This window comes from Setaria viridis, chromosome 1 (assembly GCF_005286985.2).
Source record: "Setaria viridis chromosome 1, Setaria_viridis_v4.0, whole genome shotgun sequence".
In the NCBI taxonomy this organism is placed as follows: domain Eukaryota; kingdom Viridiplantae; phylum Streptophyta; class Magnoliopsida; order Poales; family Poaceae; genus Setaria; species Setaria viridis.
Genome location: NC_048263.2, coordinates 8,326,005 through 8,346,162, shown reverse-complemented (window position 1 = coordinate 8,346,162; position 20,158 = coordinate 8,326,005). Strand labels below are relative to the sequence as shown.

The 20,158-nt window shown below is 48.6% G+C and overlaps 4 protein-coding genes and 7 non-coding genes across 12 annotated transcripts; 3 read left to right on the top strand and 8 right to left on the bottom strand.

Moving 5' to 3' along the window:
* The first annotated feature begins 393 nt into the window (after positions 1 to 393).
* On the top strand, positions 394 to 3,714 carry LOC117842410 (uncharacterized). The gene is made up of 4 exons (XM_034722863.2): positions 394 to 989; positions 1,905 to 2,007; positions 2,235 to 2,443; positions 3,066 to 3,714. The coding sequence occupies exons 1-4, from the start codon at positions 412 to 414 to the stop codon at positions 3,325 to 3,327; spliced, it is 1,152 nt and encodes a 383-aa protein (XP_034578754.1). The 5' UTR covers positions 394 to 411; the 3' UTR covers positions 3,328 to 3,714.
* A 145-nt stretch (positions 3,715 to 3,859) lies between these two features.
* LOC117842424 (phosphopantetheine adenylyltransferase) lies at positions 3,860 to 6,762 on the top strand. The gene is made up of 6 exons (XM_034722883.2): positions 3,860 to 4,329; positions 4,775 to 4,846; positions 5,533 to 5,592; positions 5,940 to 6,034; positions 6,184 to 6,253; positions 6,342 to 6,762. Exons 1-6 carry the CDS (start codon positions 4,108 to 4,110, stop codon positions 6,486 to 6,488), a joined length of 666 nt encoding a protein of 221 aa, XP_034578774.1. The 5' UTR covers positions 3,860 to 4,107; the 3' UTR covers positions 6,489 to 6,762.
* LOC117842417 (uncharacterized) lies at positions 6,723 to 12,378 on the bottom strand. The gene has a single exon (XM_072292206.1). It carries the CDS (start codon positions 12,111 to 12,113, stop codon positions 11,238 to 11,240), a length of 876 nt encoding a protein of 291 aa, XP_072148307.1. The 5' UTR covers positions 12,114 to 12,378; the 3' UTR covers positions 6,723 to 11,237.
* On the bottom strand, positions 7,171 to 7,289 carry LOC117841816 (small nucleolar RNA SNORD14). The gene has a single exon (XR_004637397.1). It is a non-coding gene; the product is annotated as a small nucleolar RNA SNORD14 (small nucleolar RNA).
* LOC117841814 (small nucleolar RNA SNORD14) lies at positions 7,380 to 7,498 on the bottom strand. Its single transcript, XR_004637395.1, has one exon. It is a non-coding gene; the product is annotated as a small nucleolar RNA SNORD14 (small nucleolar RNA).
* On the bottom strand, positions 7,576 to 7,694 carry LOC117841818 (small nucleolar RNA SNORD14). The gene has a single exon (XR_004637399.1). It is a non-coding gene; the product is annotated as a small nucleolar RNA SNORD14 (small nucleolar RNA).
* Positions 7,760 to 7,910, bottom strand: LOC117841802 (small nucleolar RNA snoR2/U65). The gene has a single exon (XR_004637384.1). It is a non-coding gene; the product is annotated as a small nucleolar RNA snoR2/U65 (small nucleolar RNA).
* Positions 7,987 to 8,174, bottom strand: LOC117841781 (small nucleolar RNA Z112). The gene has a single exon (XR_004637365.1). It is a non-coding gene; the product is annotated as a small nucleolar RNA Z112 (small nucleolar RNA).
* LOC117841787 (small nucleolar RNA snoR1) lies at positions 8,523 to 8,611 on the bottom strand. Its single transcript, XR_004637371.1, has one exon. It is a non-coding gene; the product is annotated as a small nucleolar RNA snoR1 (small nucleolar RNA).
* On the bottom strand, positions 8,726 to 8,818 carry LOC117841786 (small nucleolar RNA snoR1). The gene has a single exon (XR_004637370.1). It is a non-coding gene; the product is annotated as a small nucleolar RNA snoR1 (small nucleolar RNA).
* A 2,043-nt stretch (positions 12,379 to 14,421) lies between the features above and the next one.
* Positions 14,422 to 19,235, top strand: LOC117865665 (L-aspartate oxidase, chloroplastic). 2 transcript variants are annotated; one of them, XM_034749900.2, is made up of 8 exons: positions 14,422 to 14,884; positions 15,210 to 15,357; positions 15,750 to 16,104; positions 16,267 to 16,509; positions 17,342 to 17,398; positions 17,495 to 17,575; positions 17,795 to 17,856; positions 17,957 to 19,235. In XM_034749900.2, the coding sequence occupies exons 2-8, from the start codon at positions 15,227 to 15,229 to the stop codon at positions 18,990 to 18,992; spliced, it is 1,965 nt and encodes a 654-aa protein (XP_034605791.1). In that variant the 5' UTR covers positions 14,422 to 14,884; positions 15,210 to 15,226; the 3' UTR covers positions 18,993 to 19,235. The 2 variants fall into 2 exon arrangements, with proteins under 2 accessions (XP_034605791.1, XP_034605785.1); XM_034749894.2 differs by having other exon boundaries at positions 14,423 to 14,890.
* The last annotated feature ends 923 nt before the right edge of the window (positions 19,236 to 20,158 follow it).

The window sequence follows — 20,158 nt, the reverse complement described above, 5'->3', positions numbered from 1 at the left end:
ACTAAAATAAGATTATTAAAAAAGAATTTTTCAAATTTAAAAATATTCCTGTGAAAAGAGGAGGGAGCAGTGTGCACTAGCATTAGCCGTTTAATTTGACCACTATTCCACCACGCCTCCTGCCCGTACTGTACCGTCCGATGCAGCCTTGCCGGCTTGCCGCCTCGCAACTCATCAGCCTATTGATGGCGAATTAACTGCGGCCATGTGTGCCTGAACCGCTTCCCACGTGGGATCCACCGTACCTGACGCCCCGCCCCCACCTCCGCGCGTGTGGGCCCAACTCGTCAGTGAGCGCGGCCCGTCTCCCGTGTCCTCTCCCCGTCATAAACCCGTCTCGTTCTCTTCGCCTTCGCCTTCCGCCACTTCGCTGTCTCCTCACGCCACCACCGCAGGCCGCAGCAGGCAGCCATGGCGGCGGCCTCCTCCGTCCGCCTCCTCGCCGCGGCCGCGGTCACGGCCGCGGGGCACCGGTGCGCCGCGTTCGCGCGCGTCCCGGTGGCCGCCTCCCTCTCCTTCCCCCGCGGCCACCCCGCGCCATTCCGCGGCCGCGCCGCCGGCCTCTCCTGCTCCGCCTCCGCCGCGGCCTCTCTCTCCCTCCCCTCCTCCTCCGGCCCGCCTCCGGGCTCCCTGCCTTTCAACCTCCTCCCGCCGGACTCCGAGCCCTTCATCGAGTGGGACCCTCCCCCGGGCGACTCCGCCGCCTCGCCGCTCGGCGGGGGCGCCGGCGAGGGCGCCACGCTGGTCGTGCTCCTCGGCTGGCTCGGCGCGCGCCAGAAGCACCTGCGCCGCTACGCCGACCTCTACCGCGAGCGCGGGGTCGGCGCGGTGCGGTTCGTGGTGCCCGTGCGCGAGCTGCTCGGCCTCGACCTGGGCCGCCGCGTCGAGCGCAGGGTCGCTGACCTCTCCGCCGAGATCGCCGCATGGTGCGACGCCGACCGCCGACGCACGCTCCTCTTCCACACCTTCAGCAACACCGGGTGGCTCGCGTAAGGAATCCAAGTCCTCCCCCCAACTCGTCTCCTTCCTCCCCTTCACTTAACGTAATCCCGTGAGGCTCGCAATTCTATGATTCAGTTGTAAATTGGAATGTTCAAAAGCTGATAGTGACTTCATAGAGCATTTTACTGACGTATGCATTGCATGGGTTTGTCCTTCGGTTGCACGCTGACATGGGAGCTGTAGCATGTGCTGTGACACGTTGGATAGAATGTGCTCGATTCAGGACTCAGGAGGCATGTCACTAAAGATACCATATGCTCAGTAGGAGCTTATTTCTAGTTGGAAAACTAAAAGTGGCTGTGCCAGCGTGCTTAGGTGAAAATCTCAATCTCTGTTTGGTGTTCTTTATGATGGATCTCCTTGTGATTCTCGAAGGTATGTGTTTCCGCTCCAAGGGTTAATGTAGGACAAATGGTGAGAGTGAACAGGAACGATTGAATTCTGTTAAATGCTTGAAGAACAGAACAGATAAACATTAGTGGTTAACTATGTTGGATAAACAGAACAAAGACTGCATGATATTGATGCCACGGTGCTGATTCTCGGGTGATGCTCACATAGTTACTTTGTGCACAATTTCCTTACGTTGATCTGTTATGCAGCAACTGTGTTATGAACTTATGGATTCTTATTTAAAAGTTGTGCCATTTACCTGTTGTTCTGAACTACTTTCACTACTGAATTTGGTCCTTGTATTTGTCATTGGAATTCAGTGTGCTGTGTTTGGTTATAGTAGCTTCATTTTGGGATACTGCATCTTGCCAAGGATGTTTTTCCATTCCTATCTGAGTTGAAATCCTAGTAGATTACGTACTTGATTATTTAATATCTTTTATCGGACGTTCGTGCCATTAAATTTACAATGGATAAAATATTTGTTTTCCTTTTTATTCTCTTTGCAGCTATGGTGCCGTACTGGAGAATCTACAATCCAGAGCTGACATAACTGAGAGAATAAGAGGATGCATTGTAGACTCTGCACCAGTTCTAGAGATAAGACCAGAGGTTTGTGCACCTGTCCTATTTTCTTACTGAATCAGGTTTAGAATTAAATGAGCTTTTAACTGTTAGTAGAAAACGTCCCAAGGTTCTCCATACATTAGCAAACTGATTTTTCTATCTGGGTTATTTTTGCAACCTGAATTGTTGTTGTGTCTATAATGGTTTCGGCATATCATTCTATACAATTAAGCTTGTTTGCCTGACAGTTCTCATTTATAAGCTAAACTCAGGTCTGGGCTGCTGGGTTCTCTGCTGCAATGTTGAAGAAAAGTAGTTCCATGACAGGACCTTCAACTGAATCTCTTGATGGGCCTATTGTAAATGGCAGCTTGAACAGAGTTAGCTCTAATGTCATGCGACCATCATGGGGGGAATGCTTTATTCTGTCAACTCTGCAGAAATTCTTCGAGATTGTCCTTTACGTGCCTGATATAAACACGTAAGTCCATTTACTGTTTTTAGTGACTTCCCTGGTTAAGTGTCATGGACAGCTCATATATTTGTGCCAACCAACATTCACCATTGTATCCATTAAAATTAGCATGGCTATTATGTTAATCTGATGTTACGAGCCTTTTAGTATCATACTTCATTGGTAGTAGTACCATACTACTTTTTAAAATTCATAAAGAATTGCAATAGAAGTAAAGCTATATGAGATTATGAGTGCCTCTTAATCTCTTATCAAGTATTGCCCCATGCACTGAAAGGGGTCGAGGTAATATATGTTCAGCCTATAGATTCCAGATTCTGCTATCAGTTCTTTTTTCTTCTCAGTTTTATCAAATTTGTCCTGAATCTTGTCTCCTTTGTAAAGACGAGTAATATGAGCTTTTAACAAAGTAAACTACGATGGTTCACCATAGTGTTTTGTGCATAGTTATTATAGTAACATTATGTCATAGTAAAGTACATCAGGATTTCTTTTACTCAGGATTGTTGGCCCATCTCTTTTTCATGTAGATTCAATATATTTTGGTTTTCATTTCCCGACGCATACAAATGCATGTGATGGCTTCTCTGTTACCTGATACGTTTCGCCACTTGCTGATCATGTTCAGGCGACTGCGCAAGGTTCTGTCAGTTCTTTCAGACAAGCAGCCTCCATGCCCCCAGTTCTATCTGTACAGCTCAGCCGATCGAGTGATACCAGGTGAATGTGTTGAGAGCTTCATGGACTTGCAGAGATCGCTAGGGCGGAGCGTATTCGCCCACAATTTTGTCACCTCGCCCCACGTGGACCACTACCGGAGCTTCCCTCACATATACTCTGCTAAGATTGACGAGTTCCTGAAGATCTGCTCCACAGTCAAAGTATCATAACCGGACCTGCATTCAAACTAACAGGCCTGTCGAACAACTTCATGATTTTGGTTGTATTATCGAGCTGTAGCCACCATCATATCACCCTGTGAGGTACAGATAATCCGTCAAATATCGAAGACCTGGAGGATGCTCTTAAGTCTTATTGAAAGAAATAGGTGCGAGTAAACCTTTTTCGTGCTCCTCTTTTTGCTACCCTTGTTATAAGAACAGAACTCTGTTTTCCCCTCTTGATTGTAGGCTCCTGGAGAAGAATAGTGAATTGTATCCTGATTTCTTGAACGCGAACTGTACCCTAGCTGAAAGCCATTGTGTAAATCGGAAGGTACTTGGAAGTTTCAGAGTGCCTGAATTTGAGACATGTAAACATGTACTCGTTTTCCATCAGTTTGGCTTCATCTTGTGGCACGCTGCACCCATCCCGGCGTGTCCTGCTTGTTGTTTGTGCTCAGGATGAGCGTATATTTTATCTCTCGTCTCCTAAGCTGATCGGATCCCTTGTTGGATTCGATCGCTGCCGCTGCCAGGGTTGGTGTCTGTATCCGTAACCCTCACGTTGTTGGAGCACCACCACCTAACAGGCTACCGCTAGGCCTTCGCCTGGCAGGTGCCGATCGAGGCCAAGTCAAAACCAAGGCAGCCGGAGGTTCGGCGCGGCAATATAAACGGCAGCGGCGACCGACGCCACACGCGCGCGGCACGAGCCAACGAACCGCCCGCCTCCTCCTCCTCCGGTTTGTTTGTTGCGCGCGCTGCCTCGCCGGGGCGTGTGCGTAGGCCATGGCCATGGAGGAAGGATCAAGGGGAGGAGAGGAAGAAGCCGCGGCCGTGACCACGGTGGCTGATGCCGCTAAAGCTGAGGACGCCGCCGCCGTCGTCCCGGGGTCGGAGGGCGACGACGGGAAGGAGGTCGAGGAGAGGAGGAGGCCGGCGGCCTACGCGGCCGTCGTGATCGGGGGCACCTTTGACCGGCTGCACCAGGGTCACCATCTCTTCCTCAAGGTATGGCTCGACTTCCGTCTTGTCCTCCTCTGCTTCTGCTTCTGCTCTCGTGTTCCTTCATCATCCAATCCATGCGGTGATCGAAAAGTATGCGTGCTCCATGACAGGGAATTCTGCCAGTTCTTGGGCATTTTGGAATCTGATATAGTGATCGTACTCATCAGCTCATGGCGTCGTCTCCTTCCCGATTCATTTAAACTTCAGTCCATCGTTTGATTCGTGTGCTTACTGCTAAGAATTGATCTTGGTGGCATACTTTGACACTTTCTCTTGTGTCCCATTGCTTCTTCTTGTTCTTGCTGGTAGTTGAGCCTCCATGGAAGAACACAGATTCGTTTCTTTCTTTTGTTTAGTTATAATCAAAGTAGTACTAAGAATAACTTTCCTCCTTGTCCATGTTCTGGTATAAATAAAGAAATCTTCTTTTTCTTGCCAAACGCGACAGGCGGCGGCGGAGCTGGCGAGGGAGAGGATCGTGATCGGCGTCTGCGACGGCCCGATGCTCGCCAAGAAACAGGTCAGCTCTTGCGTCATTGGTCTTTTATAGCTGTATGCATCATCCACTGGCACTTGATGCTGAGTGAGAGCCAAAAACACCTTCTTCTACTCAAATAAACCTGGACCATAGTGTTGATAATTCAATCGCAACTGATGCCACAGCGACATCTACTGAGACGTCTCAACTCTCAACTCATACCAACTGTACGCTTCGCGTGATAGCATACATGTCTGTAGAGTTTGTTGTTACAAATTATTGGGCGTGCATCAGCCATTTGAAGATGGGAAATTGGGAATGCCAAGGATTTACTACTATAGCACACCAGCCAATGATCACAATGGTGTATGGTTGGTTGGCCAGGTACTCCAGTCAGTGCAATCACAGGAATAGGTCGATATCAATCACTTAACCATGTCATTGTCCGGTAGAGCCCTAATTCAAACATGTAGGTGGGCCGCGGGCGGTTCTACTGGTGATTACAAAAGTTTCCCAAATTCATTGAACATGGACAGGTTCCAAATTCAATGGCGAATTTGGTAGGGGTTAAGTGGACAGTGGTTAACCACTTAGTTGGCATATTCCCTTCAAAGCATACATGTGACCCGTGCATGGTCATAGCATGCGCATGAAGAATCTAGCCTTTTATTGTAGGTATACAGAAATCTGATGGGCATCTTTCGCTTTTGGCTGTTTTTTCCTTGCAGTATGCCGACCTCATACAGCCAATCGAGAAGCGGATGGAAAATGTCAAGGATTATATTAAGGTACCCACATGATCCAAATTTCAAAAGAACATGTTTTGTTATGTTAGTTAGCTGCTAGTGTATGTAGCTCAGTAGGGATGCCCATCCTGAAGCTGCAAGCATCAAAACCCAAGGACAAACATTTTTGTTGTTATTATCTACACTCCCTAACATCTTTTCAAGACGACATCTTGAAGGATTCATGGACATCGGTGAGCTTTCAGGCTTTCAGCAATAGAAATTGTTAGCAAATACTCGTAGCATGATGCAGCAGTGTTTCACTTAATTGACCATAAGAACAGGGTTCGTCCACAAAATCAGCTTAGGCACTGAAATAATTGCTCTTAACACTCTCCTTCCACTTGCAGTCCATCAAGCCTGATCTTGAGGTTCATGCAGAGCCGATCGTGGACCCTTACGGCCCCTCCATTGTTGACCAAGGTCTTGAGGCCATCATTGTCAGGTTAGGATTCTCTTGCCCTACATATTTTTGATATGGATCATCTCATTTGCCCAGTAGTGCCCTAGTAGGCCTGACCAAAGTGTTGGCTCAGCTCAATTGAATGCCCAAATCTTTAAGCTGATATTGTTTGCCTGCAATTCTGGAAGCAGCAAGGAGACATTTCCGGGAGGGCTCGCTGTCAACAGGAAGAGGGCAGAGAGAGGCCTCTCACAACTGCAGGTTTGTTTGTAATTCTTTTTTTTTCACAAAAGAAAAGGAAAATTAAAAAGAAGAGAATCTTCAGAGTTCATTGCTTTCAATATTGCAGATTGAAGCGGTAGAACTGGTACCAGAGGAAGCTACGGGGAACAAGATAAGCTCCACAGCATTCAGGAAGTTGGAAGCTGAGAAAGAATTGCGGCAACAGCAAGAGACACAGCAACAGGCAACAGCTCAATCGGAGTGCAGAACGTAGCCTTTCAGTCACTGAGCAGAGCAACGCGCTACCATGTACTTTTTCTTTTTTGCCTTATGAACCGTTGAGCTACACTCTTTTTCCTTACTTTACAACGCAAGGCATAGCAGAATTAGCGATTGCTGCAACCTTGTGAAATCATACAGGAGGACAGTACTGTAATGAGCAAAATTGGGCAAACTACAGGGGTACTGGACTGTAATGAGCAAAATACAGAAGGACGAGACAGAAGGATGACAAAAGTACAATACATCTCACAATAATTTACAGACAATCATGTCCAGATGCCAATGCGTGAACAAATCAAATTTTACACACTGATGCAGATACAGAATAATTTCCAAAAGATAAAAAATAGTACATGCTGATATGACATTTTTTTCAAACAAGAGCACCAAAATAACTCAATTCTGATTTCACAACACACTGATCACAATCAGAAATAGCCTAGCCTAATTAGGTCACCTTTTCCATTTTCTTCTCTCCTCTGCCTCCAAACTCTGCATACTTTCACAACACCCTCAACAGTAATACAAACAGGAAATTGGAAGCACAGTTGAAAATAGAAACAATTAGCAAATTCTGAATGATAAATGACAAAGGGTGGCAAAAGATAGCACAAAAGATAGCACAACAAAAGCACCAGGAAGAACTTTTGTACATTCAACAGCAAGTGTAGCATGCCCTCAGACATCCAAGGAAGGATTTTGCAGCATTAGCTCTCAAGCCTGGCAGGGCGAAAGCTCTTAGGCGGCAACTGCGAATGTAGAGAAACAAGCCTTGATTCTATCATCATAGAGCATGCATCACTCCAGATTCCACATAAACCAAGACAAAAAAAAAGGAAACGAACAAATATCTGTAGGCAACCACAAAATGAGACCATTGCATTGCATCAGACATCCAAGGAAGGATTTAGCAGCACTAGCTCTCAAGCCTGGCAGGGCGAAAGCTCTTAGGCGGCAACTGCGAATGTAGAGAAACAAGCCTTGATTTTATCATCATTTGCAATGCACAACAGTTAATAGAAGTTGACAACAGGTCACATGATATGTACTTAATGAAAAGCTAGATGTGAAAACAAACATGGCTCAGACATCCAAGGAAGGATTTAACAGCACAAGCTCTCAAGCCTGGCAGGGCGAAAGCTCTTAGGCGGCTACTGCGAATGTTGAGAAACAAGCCTTAGCTTTATCATCATCACCATATGTAGAAAATTGATACAAGGAAAATAAGGTGAAAACAAAACGTGTACCGTATTAAAAAAATATTAATGTAATCACAGAAACCGGCTCTGTGGACAGATGGAGAAGCAGTCCCCAGGTTCCTATCAACATGTGAAACATTGAAACAACTCTGTATTGGCCTAATCATAGCATCTCCGGTCAATGCTCGTAGCTAACGGAGACGTGGCATCAGGCCCGAACTACTTCAACAAAGACTACAGACCAACAAAATACCACACCTACAAAATATAACATACTGGCAGTTACGTAGAATCCCTCAGAGACCCGATTTAAATCACACACCACAGCTGAATCAAACAGCTGCAGATGGGAGCTCCATCCAGACCAAACCACAAAGGTTATGGTCGATGGATGGACACCTGCAGCCGAAAGAAACAGCTGCTGTTTAAAGTGTCAAACGGCACTTCCTATCGGTAGGTCTTGAGATCTTCACAGGGACTGACTACATAAAATTACCGAACTACCTCATACAAACACAGAGAAAGGCGAGATAAAATGCATTACCACTAGAGCTACATAGCATATCTAGGTGATTGAATAAGCCTCAGGAAGCCAAACAATTTTCATCAAGAGTAAATCCAACAATAATCCCAAATGCAGGTTTACTAAAAGCGAGATCACTTCTCATACACGAGGTATCAGAAGACAGCAATGCATATCACAGCTGCTCCTACTCTTTACCAACAGAAAGGAGCAGAAATAAGATAATTTCATCGAGAAGTAAAATAGTAAAACATATAGTATTGTAACAAACGGTGCCAAAAGATGGCGAACTCGTGCAGTTAAAAGCTCAGAGAGTTGCTAATCTGCTCAAGGAAGGGACTGATCCCTTCTCATACAAGAGGTGTCAGAAATAAGCAAGAACTCATCACAGCACAAGCTTTGTATAAAAATAACGAAGAGCTACATGCAACTATCACACGAATTTCCTATCAGATGCCACATATAAAGCAAAGCGTAAGGTTAGTTCAGACGAGATTGACAGGGAGGAGCTCAGAGGGTTGCTGAATCTGCTCAAGGAAGGGACCATTAGATCCCTTCTCATACAAGAGGTGTCAGAAGGAAGCAATGCTCATCACAGCTACTCCTACAATGCAGTCATCTCAGTTCTCAGATGGTAAAGCACTTATACCACAAGGTTTCTCGGAAGTAATCAAACAATACCACGGAAAATCTGTGAAAAAAAATACTGAAGAACGACAGAAGCAATCAGTTCGTGACGACCAGCGGGAGAACGGCGGTGGGCGACGGAGGGGTGGAGGCGGTGCGAAGCGGAGGGGTGGGCGAGACGCGAGCGGGAGGGCTCGAGGCGGCGGCGGCGGCGCAATGCTTAAACCCTAGCGGTAGGTGTGGAGTCAGGCGTGGCCACGGTGGAGTTATAAAGAGAGGAGGGTGGGTGGGACTAGAGCTGGGCCGATGTCCGAGCCGTATGCAGACTGTGGGCCTGCAAATCATCCTGGCCCACTTATTCCGTTTCAGTGCTAAATATCCCGGCCCATTTATTCGGTCGAAACAATTGACCGTATCCACCAGCAGGTTGACGACAGCTGAGATCACTAGATCAGGTTATTTTAGCATACTCGTACTACTCCCTCTTTATAATTTATTCTAACCTGTAGATTCAAACTATTTTATATTTGATTAAAATTATAAAAAGGATTACAAAAATTTATGGCACCGAATAGATATACTATGAATATATTTAATGAAAAAACTAATTGTACTTATTTGGTATCATGAATATTAGTACTTTATTGTGTGAATTTGGTCAAACTTGATATGCTTTGGCTCTCAAAAAAGTTAGAATAAATATTAATTTGAAATGGAGGAAGTAGCTTTTAACATTTCAATTCTACTCAAGAAAATGTTCGCCCTTCTAGAAGATGGCTGTCCCGGAGATGGTTCCAAGCTTAGCTTGTTCTTGAACTCCTCTTCACAGTATAATGACTTTGTCGCTTGTCCCATCTTCCTATTTTGTTGAATAGTCTAAACCCTTCTCGGAATATTCGAATCGATTGGTGAAAATATGAGTTACTAGGCCAGCTTCAAAGTTTTCACCCAAGAAAATTCATATGTTGCAAACATCTCCGGATTCTCAACGCAGTTGATTATAAATAAATTAAACTAAAAGGGACGAATCCGAACACCAAAGTCAACGTTCTAGAAGACGGCTGGATCAGGAATGGTTCTCTTTTGCAGTGACCTTATCTGTTGAAAATTGAAATGATGGGGTTATGCTTCCAGTTCCCAAAAATCTCTCTGGAAGGAGAGGAATGGCAAAGTTTTCACCAGCCAGCCGGAGAATTCTGCAGCTCAGGTTGTAGCCCCGATCATGGAGGAAGGCCAACTATGGATGCAGGCTGGGGCAACGCACCTGGTCACCGTTGGCTGGCCAACGGCATCAGCAACTGGGAGCAGATAGGCTAGTCATTAGCTCAGCTTGTTTTCTTTTGCCGTATAGTCGGCTAGTCGCATAAGTATGTTGTAACACCATGTGGTGCGTACGCCCGGTTAATGGCCCGCGTCGTAAAATTTTCAAACTCTTCTTCTGTGCAGCTCTTCTACGTACTCCCTCTGTTTCAAAATAAATGCACTTTTAACGTTTGGATGAAGAGATCAATGTTAGTGAGAAATTACATATAGACCCATATAAAGATGTAATCATTGCACTTTGGGGATAGAAAGTAGAAAATGGCATATAGGTATTCCCATTCCTAATGTGCACTTATTTGGGATAAATTTTGAACTCTACGAAGGTACTTTACTACAGGACAGAGGGAGTATTCTTAAAAAAATCCCAAAAATCTCTCTTTTTAAGTAAAATTCCCAACAAAATCTCTCCATTCCCAAACGCGGTTAAATTTAAAGTTGTTTTAAACAATGAATTAAAAAGCGAAATGTTCTAGAACATAAAGCACTCTACCCACCACCTGGTCAACGAAGAGGACGATGAACACAAAGAACGCGTGTGCAGACTGCACATGCCTAAAATAGGCTGGTGCGTAGCAGGTCTACCGGTACGCCTCCATCGGAGAAGAAGAAGCTTCTCCTCGTGGAAATGCCAAACGAATTGCCGATGCAAGCTGCGACAATTCAGCTGCTCCACCAGCTCCGAGCCAGCGTTTGACCCGGATCAATCTGGTCAGGTCGTCGGATCTCGGATCCATCGCGGCCGGTCAGAAGGACGAACAGGAGCTTATCCAAAACAAAGCCGGTCGCTTTCGCTAACCAGCCGATCACGGATTAATCAATGGAGCTTCACGAGGCAAAGATCAGCTCAACCGCTGGATGCAGGTTGACGAATTCAGAGTCAGCACAAGAATGGCGTTGTAATTTCTTTTATTTTTTATTTTTCTTGTATTCACAGGAAATGGCGAGAGAAGAATGAGCTATTCGGTTAATATTAATCGAAAAAAAATGAACGAAATAATCTTTCTTCGGGAGATTATTGATCCCGATCGAAACGAGCGGAGTGATCGTCGGCGGTGGCCGAGCAAGCTAGCTAGTAGGGGTGGTGCGAGCGGCCGAGCGCGTGCGCGGCGGTGAAGAAGCCGACGATCCCGGGGCGGTAGGGGAGGTACGACTGCTGCTGCTGCCGCCTGTCGCCGGCGAGCGCGCCGCCGCCCTGCTTGGCGTAGAAGAGCTTGTGCGCGGTCGCCATGTCCATCTCTGTCACGGCGGCGCCAGCGGCCTTGCCGCCCTTCTTCTTGCTCTGCTTCTGCGCGGGCGCCGAAGGCTTGGCGGCCTGCCTGCTGCTGCCGGCCATTTCCGCCGTCGCCTTGCTGCCGGCCGTTTTGGACGGCGCGGCGGAGGCGGTGGTGGTGGGCTGGAAGAAGAGGAACTTCTCCTTGCCGTCGCTGTGTGAGCGTCCGCCGGCGCCGGAGACGAGGTCGCGGAGGCGCCAGGAGCGGCGCGCCTCCCCCGTGGAGGCGGACTTGGGGAAGTCCCGCTCCCGCGCGGGGGACCCCGGCGCGGACCGCGGCGCCCACGCGCAGTAGGTGTCCGGCGAGGGTGGCGCCGTGGAGGCAACCTGGGGCGCCGGCGCCGTCGCCTCGTCGTCGCCGCGGTCGAGGAGGTGGTGGCGGTCGAAGACCGGGTACGCCGGGAGGATGCGGCCGTGCGCGAAGATGTCGTCGGCCGGCGCGAGGTCCTCGGCGCCGCCGCCGGTCCCGCGAGCCACGAGCGGCGGCGCGAAGGCGAACTCGAACCCCGCGTCGTCGTCGTCGTCGTATTCGCTGCCGGCGTCTGAGAAGGCGCGCTCATCCGTGCCCGGGCGGTGTGCGTCGGCATCGGCGCCGTCGCCGGGCAGCGCGTTGCCGAAGCTGAGGACGGAGTCGAGGCGCGGGGGAGGCGCCGCCGCGGCGGCCATCGCGGACATCAGAGGCGATGAAATAAAGAGAGGCTTCAGACCGGCGGGCGGAGGAGAGGAGCTCGCTCGTGCTTGTGTGCCCGGAGTGGAGCTGGACGCGTCTTGGCGGGGTGGTGGGATTGCTTTGCTGGTGTGTGCACGCTTGGGCGGCGGCGTTTATAAAGGGGGGCGGGGCGAGCTGAGATCGCGAGGAGGGGAGGCGACGCGACGCGACAAAAGGAATGCGCGTGAGGCGACGGGCGATGACGCGTGCGGGAGTGGGGCGCAAGCAAGCTTCGAGCTGTGCGCGCGCAGGTCGACTGGTGGTGGTAGAGGTGGGGGGAAGAAGAAGAAGATTCGACGGGGACGTCGTCGACACGGTTGCTTGCACGGGAAGGCGAAGCAACCAGGAACGGGCGGGCAGGGAAACGCGCGCGTGGCGCCCGCATTTACAACGAGCCGAGCCGGGGTGGGGATGCGGCGGAAAGGAAGCGGACTAGGGGAGGAGCAGGGCTGGGGGAGAAGTGGGCGCGAATGTTCGGCCCGTTTCGGATGGGCCTGCGTGAACGGGTGGCTGATGGGGTCGGCGCGGGCGGTGGGTGACGTGGGTCTTGGTCTTCTTCCGAGCCGCTGCTGCTTGGTCCCCAAGGGCAGGCCCACGGCACCACGCGGGACGAGTTTGTTCGGAGCCCAAACCCGCTGTTGGGCCGGGGAAATACGGCAGACAAAAACCTGCTGTTGGGCCGCGCCCAGCAACCAACAACCAACGAACGCTTCCGTTCGCTCTTCCCTGAGCGGCCCACCTCACGACTTCACGAGACGCGCGGCGCATCCACCTTGCGCCGTCACGCGTCTCGTGCCGTGCCGCCGACCCGCCGCCGTCGTCGGCCGCCAGCCGCGGCGTCGGCCGTGGGTTAGCTGTTAGCAGCGGCGGGTGGGTACCCCTTGTGCCCCGCGCGTGCCTCCCATGCCTCTCGCGCCCGCGCCAGAGGAACGGCTGGCCAGCGGCGACGCACCCACCCGGCCGGACACCCCCAACACCAATTTGGCCACTAGCTGTAGCTGGTTGGTTGGTTGATTGGTGAGGGGTGACTTGAGCTGAGCTGGCGTCGTCCACCGGTTTTCACTTCGGAGCGCCGGCGGCCGATCGTCGCCGGCTCCGCCTGGTGCCTGCACTGCAGTTCTGCACACACAGAACAAGCAGCGCTCCCTCCCTGCTCGGAACTAAATTGCAATTCAGTTCCGATCAGGAGGAAGGGCTACTGCTTGTTCAACTGATTGTGTCACCTCTATTCTTTTTACACGACATTCCCATAAATTAATTGATCGAATTTGCAATATTAGCCAACGGAGCATTGGTGTGGCTCCCAGATGAGGAGCGCACCTGCCTGGGCTCGAACCCGGTTGCGTGTATTTTCTGAGGGCGCTGCTCCTTTGCAGCTGCGTCCTAGGCCGTCACGGTGGCACCGGTGGATCCCTTCGTTGGCCTCACCTAGTGAAAAAAAAAGAGAAAATTATCAAGTTGCTAATTTATTGTCGCAATAAATATGTATGAAAAGAGAAAATGTATGAAAAGAGAAAATTGAAAGATTGTGGAACTTTACATTCCTTTTCTTATAATGAAGATGCGTATCTTTTACAAGCATCCAGCCACGTGCATCCTACGTACATTTTATCGGAGATGTTACCAAGTAGCATCTAAATTTGGATACAAATATATAAACCGACCGTAGGTAGGTAGAGGAGGATAAGAAAAAAAACCATAAATATACAGTTGTTGTTTTTGACAGTTTACATATGTATATGCAAGTGCGGAATGGATAGCCCGACAACGTGGCCGCTTCGGTTACATTGTTAAATGGAGTTCAAAAGTCAGCCAAAAAACCATCAAATATATTGTACAAATAAACCATTTTATTCACCTAGCTCCTGCCTTAACCTCCACACAAAACCCTACGGTTGTTAAGGTTGGGAACATAGTTGGAATATGAACTTTAGGGCTTTTTTGTATTTTGTAATACTGATGAAAAATCGTAGGGTTGAGTTTTGGAGATCATAGACGCGCACAACTAGTTTTTAAAAAATGATATATTTTATAAAACTTTAGCATGTTATCAAAACTTCGAGAAAAACTTTATATACAAAAATGGGGTTGGAAATCTCCTCAACATCGGCGATGGGCAAATTGGGGTCGGAAGTCAGCTTTCCCTCCACCACGCCGCCCACCATCACCGGCGGCGGACCCACGCCTCGATTCTCTGGGCCCCGCAGGTGCGCCTTCCCCGCAAGGCAAAAAGCGGGCAGGGCCGGGCCCCACGGGCGCCAACGCCAAGATCCGGTGAACCTTCCGTCTGCGGTCAGGGCGAAAAGAGAGACGCCCCGCACCGCACGAGGCGGCGGCGGCGTGGTCGGTCTTCGTCGGCGACGATGTGGCGCCTTGGGATGCCAAGAATTTTCCTCGCCCAGCCTTTTTCGTGAGCATAGCCGGAGAGCCATCTCTTCCTCGCTCCCTTTGTTTGGCTTCTCCTCCGCTCCCAACCAACCTGTCCCTTTCTCTCTCCTCCCTTTCTCCCGTCGCTTCCCTCTCTCTCTCTCTCTCTGACCTCCGCAATAAAACGGCCGCCTGCCGAGCCGGGCACGCACGCTGCCCGCCTCCGTCCGCTCCTTCGCCCCGCTCTTCGGAGGCCCAAAGGCCGTGCCTTCGAGCGTTACCTCCCCCGCAGCGACATCTTGAATTTCCAGTCCTCTCCTGCCTACCATCTTCTTGCCATTGGAACCAGGAGAAGCTTTTTCTTGCACAGGTACAGGTGAGTGCTGTTCTTCGCTTGCCCATGCGGCCTGTTTGGTTCTGGAATTGCCTGATCCTGACCCAACCTGCCTAGTTTCTAAAGCTGATGCTTTTATCGCCGGGGATGCTTAGATCTTCTCGTTCCTGTTCTACCCGTCCGTAATCGGAGATCTTTTCAGTTCTTTCGCTCATTGCTTGTTTTGTTTGCGGTTGTTGTTCGTTCCTCTGGATTCTTCCTCTTGCTTTTATTTGGAAAAGATAATTCTTCCTCTTTCCTGCTTCTCCCTGTGCAATCTACGTTCTTGATTAGTTTGTGTGCTCTGGTTTCGTTTCTGCAGTCAGAGCCGAGGACGGGATGGCGAACCTGACGAATGGATTTGCCAGCCTCCAATGCGCACGGTTGATGCATATCGAGAAAGTGCACATGCAAGCTTCTGGACTGCCTTCTCTCTGTTTCAGAAGATGCGCCCAGCTTGATATCTCCAGGTGAAGTTGATGCTGTCAAATATTCTTCTCTCCGAGAGCGTCAAACGTTTATTCTTTTACAGGAGGATTCCAAGTGCTTGTTGCAGTCTGATAGCCTCTTATTATATTGATTTTGTCGATCAAGGTGTTAACCTTCCTGACACTTTGGTTTCACTGCATTTTTCTCTCCACCATTTGTACTATTTGAAAGAAGCAGTGTCACGATTTCCAAACTGAGTGAAGTATGATTCAGATAAGAGAACTGAAAGAACATGTAAAAGGTCTTCAGTTAGAAATAATATGTATAATCAATTGAGTTACTTATTTCAAATTGCGAGCTTTGATCTGACACTTCCTGCCGTGTTATTGTTGCATTGTTTAATCTGATGACAGCGTGCTAATTGTGTGCACAGGCTAGGTAGCATGCCTCGTTTCATGGGTGCAAGATCTACTTGTGGCTCCCAACAACATGTGAGGCACAGGGTCAGCCCCATCAGAGCCTCTACTCTTTCATGCCTGCAAGATGATACCACAAAATTCTTTGATTTCGTGGTTATTGGCAGCGGTGTTGCTGGCCTAAGGTACGCTCTGGAAGTTTCAAAGCACGGTTCTGTTGCTATTATCACCAAAGCAGAGCCTCATGAGAGCAACACAAACTATGCACAAGGCGGAGTCAGTGCCGTTCTCTGCCCCTCGGATTCTGTAGAAAGTCACATGAAAGACACAATTGTTGCAGGGGCTTATCTGTGCGATGAAGAGACTGTCAGGGTAAGTTTTAGCATCCATTATTGTTACGATAGTTTTTTATTGCCTCACCATTGTATTATGCATTTTCCAGTGAATCATTGCTTGTGAACAAATATTCCCCTGCTTTTGTACAGTTGTTAATTCATATATTTGTTAGCTCATAACCTTCATGCTTTCTTTCAGATAGTTTGCACAGAAGGTCCAGAGCGCGTCAAGGAACTAATTGCCATGGGTGCCTCATTTGACCATGGTGAAGATGGTAGACTGCACCTTGCAAGGGAAGGTGGACATTCTCACAACAGAATTGTCCATTCTGCTGATATGACTGGAAGAGAGATTGAAAGAGCACTGCTGCAAGCAGTTGATAATGATGATAACATATCTTTGTTTGGTCACCACTTTGCCATTGACCTATTGACATGCCAGGTTAATATATGTTATTCTTATGCCAACCATTGATCACTAAATTATTTGGTGAATAATATTTTCCTTGGGCTCTTTCACTTGTATGTTTTTTTGACATTCTTGCATGTGTTTTCCTTCTGTTACTTTTGAAAGCTGTCTGCTATATAGTTGTGTGCATGCAGTTTTCCTTCATGAGCATATAAATTGATACATAGCAAATAGGCTTGGGCTACACGAAAACTATTGTGCGAACTAGTGATTGGCCAGATTAATTATTTCCTTTTTGTCGTCTGACCTTACAAGGATCAAAATAGTGGAACCTTTTCGAAACAAACAAAATAATGGTAAGCTTATTGTCTGAGTATAAAAAAGGTTCGAGAACATAGCTGCTGAAGTGCTCACTTTTCAGGAAACAGCTTAGGAAGCGACAAGATCAAGATATCAGTGACTATTGGCCTGTTATTGTCAGCTTCCAAATGTTTGTCGATAGTGACCTCTTAAACACAACCTTAAAATGTCATACACGGTAGTGCCAAACCTGCCAGCTGCCTCTTTCATTTGAACATTTCCCTAACTCTGTTGTCAAATGTACACTCGAAATTGACACATTGTACTTGTTTTTGCTCACTTCCCAAATTTCGATGTCTTGCTCATTTAATTTAGTTTAAAATCACATGAACTTTCATGACCTTTTGACTTGCGTTATTGCTGGGAGCACAGCCAATAACAATTTTATGTCCCATAAGTGGAAATATGTGTTGTGCTATATGACATGCCTAATTTTCTCCCCCAATTGCAAAGAGTTTTCAGTCAAAGTTATCACCCATGACTAATATGAATTGTTCTGTTGCAGAAAAATGGTGAAATCTATTGCTATGGAGTGGATTCAATAGACGTTGAAACTCAAAAGGTATATCGTCTGGAATTTCAATTCCAACCTTTTGGTACCAGTACCACTCTTGTAAGAAATTGTTCAAGTTAAATAAATTGTTCTTGTGTTATCCAGGTAGTCCGTTTCATCTCGAAAGTAACATTGCTTGCATCTGGAGGAGCTGGTCATATATATCCCACAACAACCAATCCACCGGTACTTTTCAGGAGACACCCCACTCTTTTATATCTTTTAATATAGTAATCTTTTAGATGCATCTGTCGTTTTCTTTCTGATATATATTATGCTAAGCGGACATGCTTTCTGAATGATGTCCTGATGGATATGATACGGCATCATCCATTTGCGTGATGAGAATCAAGTTAATATATTACTCACAATCTTCCTAAGATTCCTCAAAATTCGATGTTTCAGGTAGCTACTGGGGATGGAATTGCAATGTCCCATCGTGCTCAGGCTGTAATTTCCAATATGGAGTGAGTTTCTCTTGGCCACCAGTTAAAATTTAGACACCAGATGAACCTGCATCCCTTCAATTGTCACTAATTCAGTTTTTCTTCTACTTTGCATTGTCAGGTTTGTTCAGTTCCATCCAACTGCACTTTCAGACGAGGGCCTCCCAATAAAGCCAAGCATAAGAAGGGAAAATGCATTTCTCATAACAGAGGCCGTCAGAGGAGACGGGGGAATCCTCTACAACCAGTCCATGGAGAGATTCATGCCGCTGTACGATGATCGCGCTGAGCTAGCACCGAGAGACGTAGTCGCGAGGAGCATAGACGACCAGCTGAAGAAGCGCGGCGAGAGCTACGTCCTCCTGGACATCAGCCACAGGCCGAGAGACAAGGTTCTTGCGCATTTCCCCAATATTGCCGCCGAGTGCCTCCGGTACGGCCTGGACATCACCCGGCAGCCCATCCCGGTGGTGCCGGCGGCGCACTACATGTGCGGCGGCGTCCGGGCGGGGCTGCAGGGGGAGACGAACGTGAGGGGCTTGTACGTCGCCGGCGAGGTCGCCTGCACGGGGCTCCACGGCGCCAACCGGCTGGCGAGCAACTCGCTGCTGGAGGCGCTGGTCTTCGCCAGGCGGGCGGTGCAGCCGTCCATCGACCACATACTGGACGCCGGTGCCGGCGCCGACGCGTCCCTCGCCGCGCGGTGGGCGCGCCCGACGCTCCCGTCGCCGTCGGCGCTCGGCGGCGGCGGCGGCGGCGCGCTGTCGGAGATCGTGGCGCGGACGCAGCGTACCCGGGCGGAGCTGCAGGCCGTGATGTGGGAGTACGTCGGCATCGTGCGGTCGACGGGGCGGCTGAAGCAGGCGGAGTGGAGGATCAGCGACCTGGAGTCGGAGTGGGAGGCGTTCCTGTTCCGGCGAGGGTGGGCGCCGACCATGGTCGGGGTGGAGGCCTGCGAGATGCGCAACCTCTTCTGCTGCGCCAAGCTCGTCGTCAAGAGCGCGCTGGCAAGGCGCGAGAGCCGCGGCCTCCACTTCACCGAGGACTTCCCGTACCTGGAGGAGAGCAGGAGGAAGCCCACGGTCATCTTCCCGGACGCCGTCCAGGAGCTCACGTGGAGCTCCAAGCCGCTGCAGAGGCAGCTGCAATGCAAATAGACTGTCGTGAAGCTGGAAGTGTGAGTGACATTCAACTGTTACAGTTAGGCTGAAGTATCCTGTTCCGTGTACTCTGTACTTGGGCCAATCTTACAATTCTTGTCAGTTCCAACTGTTGTAACTTGTAACCGGTGGTGTTGGAGCTGCATTCTGAACATTGATGGGTAGTGTAGGTCTATGGGGTGATTGTACACCAATTGATGGCCATGATGTCAATGTCATGCGGCAAATTGCTTTGATTCAGAGTCACTGGAACTTCTGGGTTTCGTTCAACGCAGAATTGAGTTGCCCTCCAAATCACAATATATTATATATGCAAGCCTGTGCTAAAAACTTTGTCCAGAAATGGAAGGGAAACAAGAAGTTGGCAAGAGCAGCTACATCGATTTGGTTTTTCAAGTTGTAGACCGTGTGTGTATCAATGAAATGATGCCATATGGATGCACATCGATACCCTGGTACGTGCAGGCGTGCGTCAGCATCGATCGGCGAAGGAGCCAGGCCAGTTCGTCTCGTCGACCAAGTATCATTCGATCGGTCGGCCGGAGCTAGCAGCGCCGGACGGTCCTCATCACAGCTCCCATCGCAAGCCTCAAGGTACTACCTGCATGCATATTCTTCACTGTCATTTTCTGCCACAACATACACACTCTTGGTGACAATCAACTGCTACGATGAGCAGGAGACCCTTGGAGCCCTGGGCAAGGACTTGCAAGCTTACTTGCTTCCAGATGCAGTGGTACTAGTCAATGCCAGGGGTGATGATCTTTGTCTAAGCAATGACAAGATTTTCTGCATTGCAAATTTAGTGGATGCTAAATTTCTGTAAAATAAATTGAAAGATGGTGAATGACAAGTATAAAGTTGCTAGTCCGTGCGATAGCTACCACGGGACACGGGTTGATGACTACTAGTTGTACAGTATTAACTAATGGATTTCAATGATCGATGGTTAATTCCTTGGCAGGAGGGGCAGATCGGGAGATCATTGCCTGATTTCGTCCAGAGTGAAGATAAGCAGGTGTGAATCTACAGAACATTCTCTCTATATATCATACTCCGTCACAGCTTTCTAATCGACTTTTGTACAAATTACTAATCATACCAACATCTTGATTCCATATATATCAATCAACATGTGCTTTTTGTTACAAGCTAAGCTAGTG

What these genes read in the sequence shown, in the direction of transcription:
- LOC117842410 (XM_034722863.2), top strand. Translation starts at nt 412, where the DNA reads ATGGCGGCGGCCTCCTCCGTCCGCCTCCTCGCCGCGGCCGCGGTCACG. An exon ending in TTCTAGAGATAAGACCAGAG is followed by an intron (nt 2,008 to 2,234) that starts GTTTGTGCACCT and finishes AGCTAAACTCAG; the next exon opens with GTCTGGGCTGCTGGGTTCTC. An exon ending in TACGTGCCTGATATAAACAC is followed by an intron (nt 2,444 to 3,065) that starts GTAAGTCCATTT and finishes GATCATGTTCAG; the next exon opens with GCGACTGCGCAAGGTTCTGT.
- LOC117842424 (XM_034722883.2), top strand. Translation starts at nt 4,108, where the DNA reads ATGGCCATGGAGGAAGGATCAAGGGGAGGAGAGGAAGAAGCCGCGGCC. An exon ending in CGATGCTCGCCAAGAAACAG is followed by an intron (nt 4,847 to 5,532) that starts GTCAGCTCTTGC and finishes TTTTCCTTGCAG; the next exon opens with TATGCCGACCTCATACAGCC. An exon ending in GAGGCCTCTCACAACTGCAG is followed by an intron (nt 6,254 to 6,341) that starts GTTTGTTTGTAA and finishes TCAATATTGCAG; the next exon opens with ATTGAAGCGGTAGAACTGGT.
- LOC117842417 (XM_072292206.1), bottom strand. Translation starts at nt 12,113, where the DNA reads ATGTCCGCGATGGCCGCCGCGGCGGCGCCTCCCCCGCGCCTCGACTCC.
- LOC117865665 (XM_034749900.2), top strand. Translation starts at nt 15,227, where the DNA reads ATGGCGAACCTGACGAATGGATTTGCCAGCCTCCAATGCGCACGGTTG. An exon ending in GCGATGAAGAGACTGTCAGG is followed by an intron (nt 16,105 to 16,266) that starts GTAAGTTTTAGC and finishes GCTTTCTTTCAG; the next exon opens with ATAGTTTGCACAGAAGGTCC. An exon ending in CCACAACAACCAATCCACCG is followed by an intron (nt 17,576 to 17,794) that starts GTACTTTTCAGG and finishes TCGATGTTTCAG; the next exon opens with GTAGCTACTGGGGATGGAAT.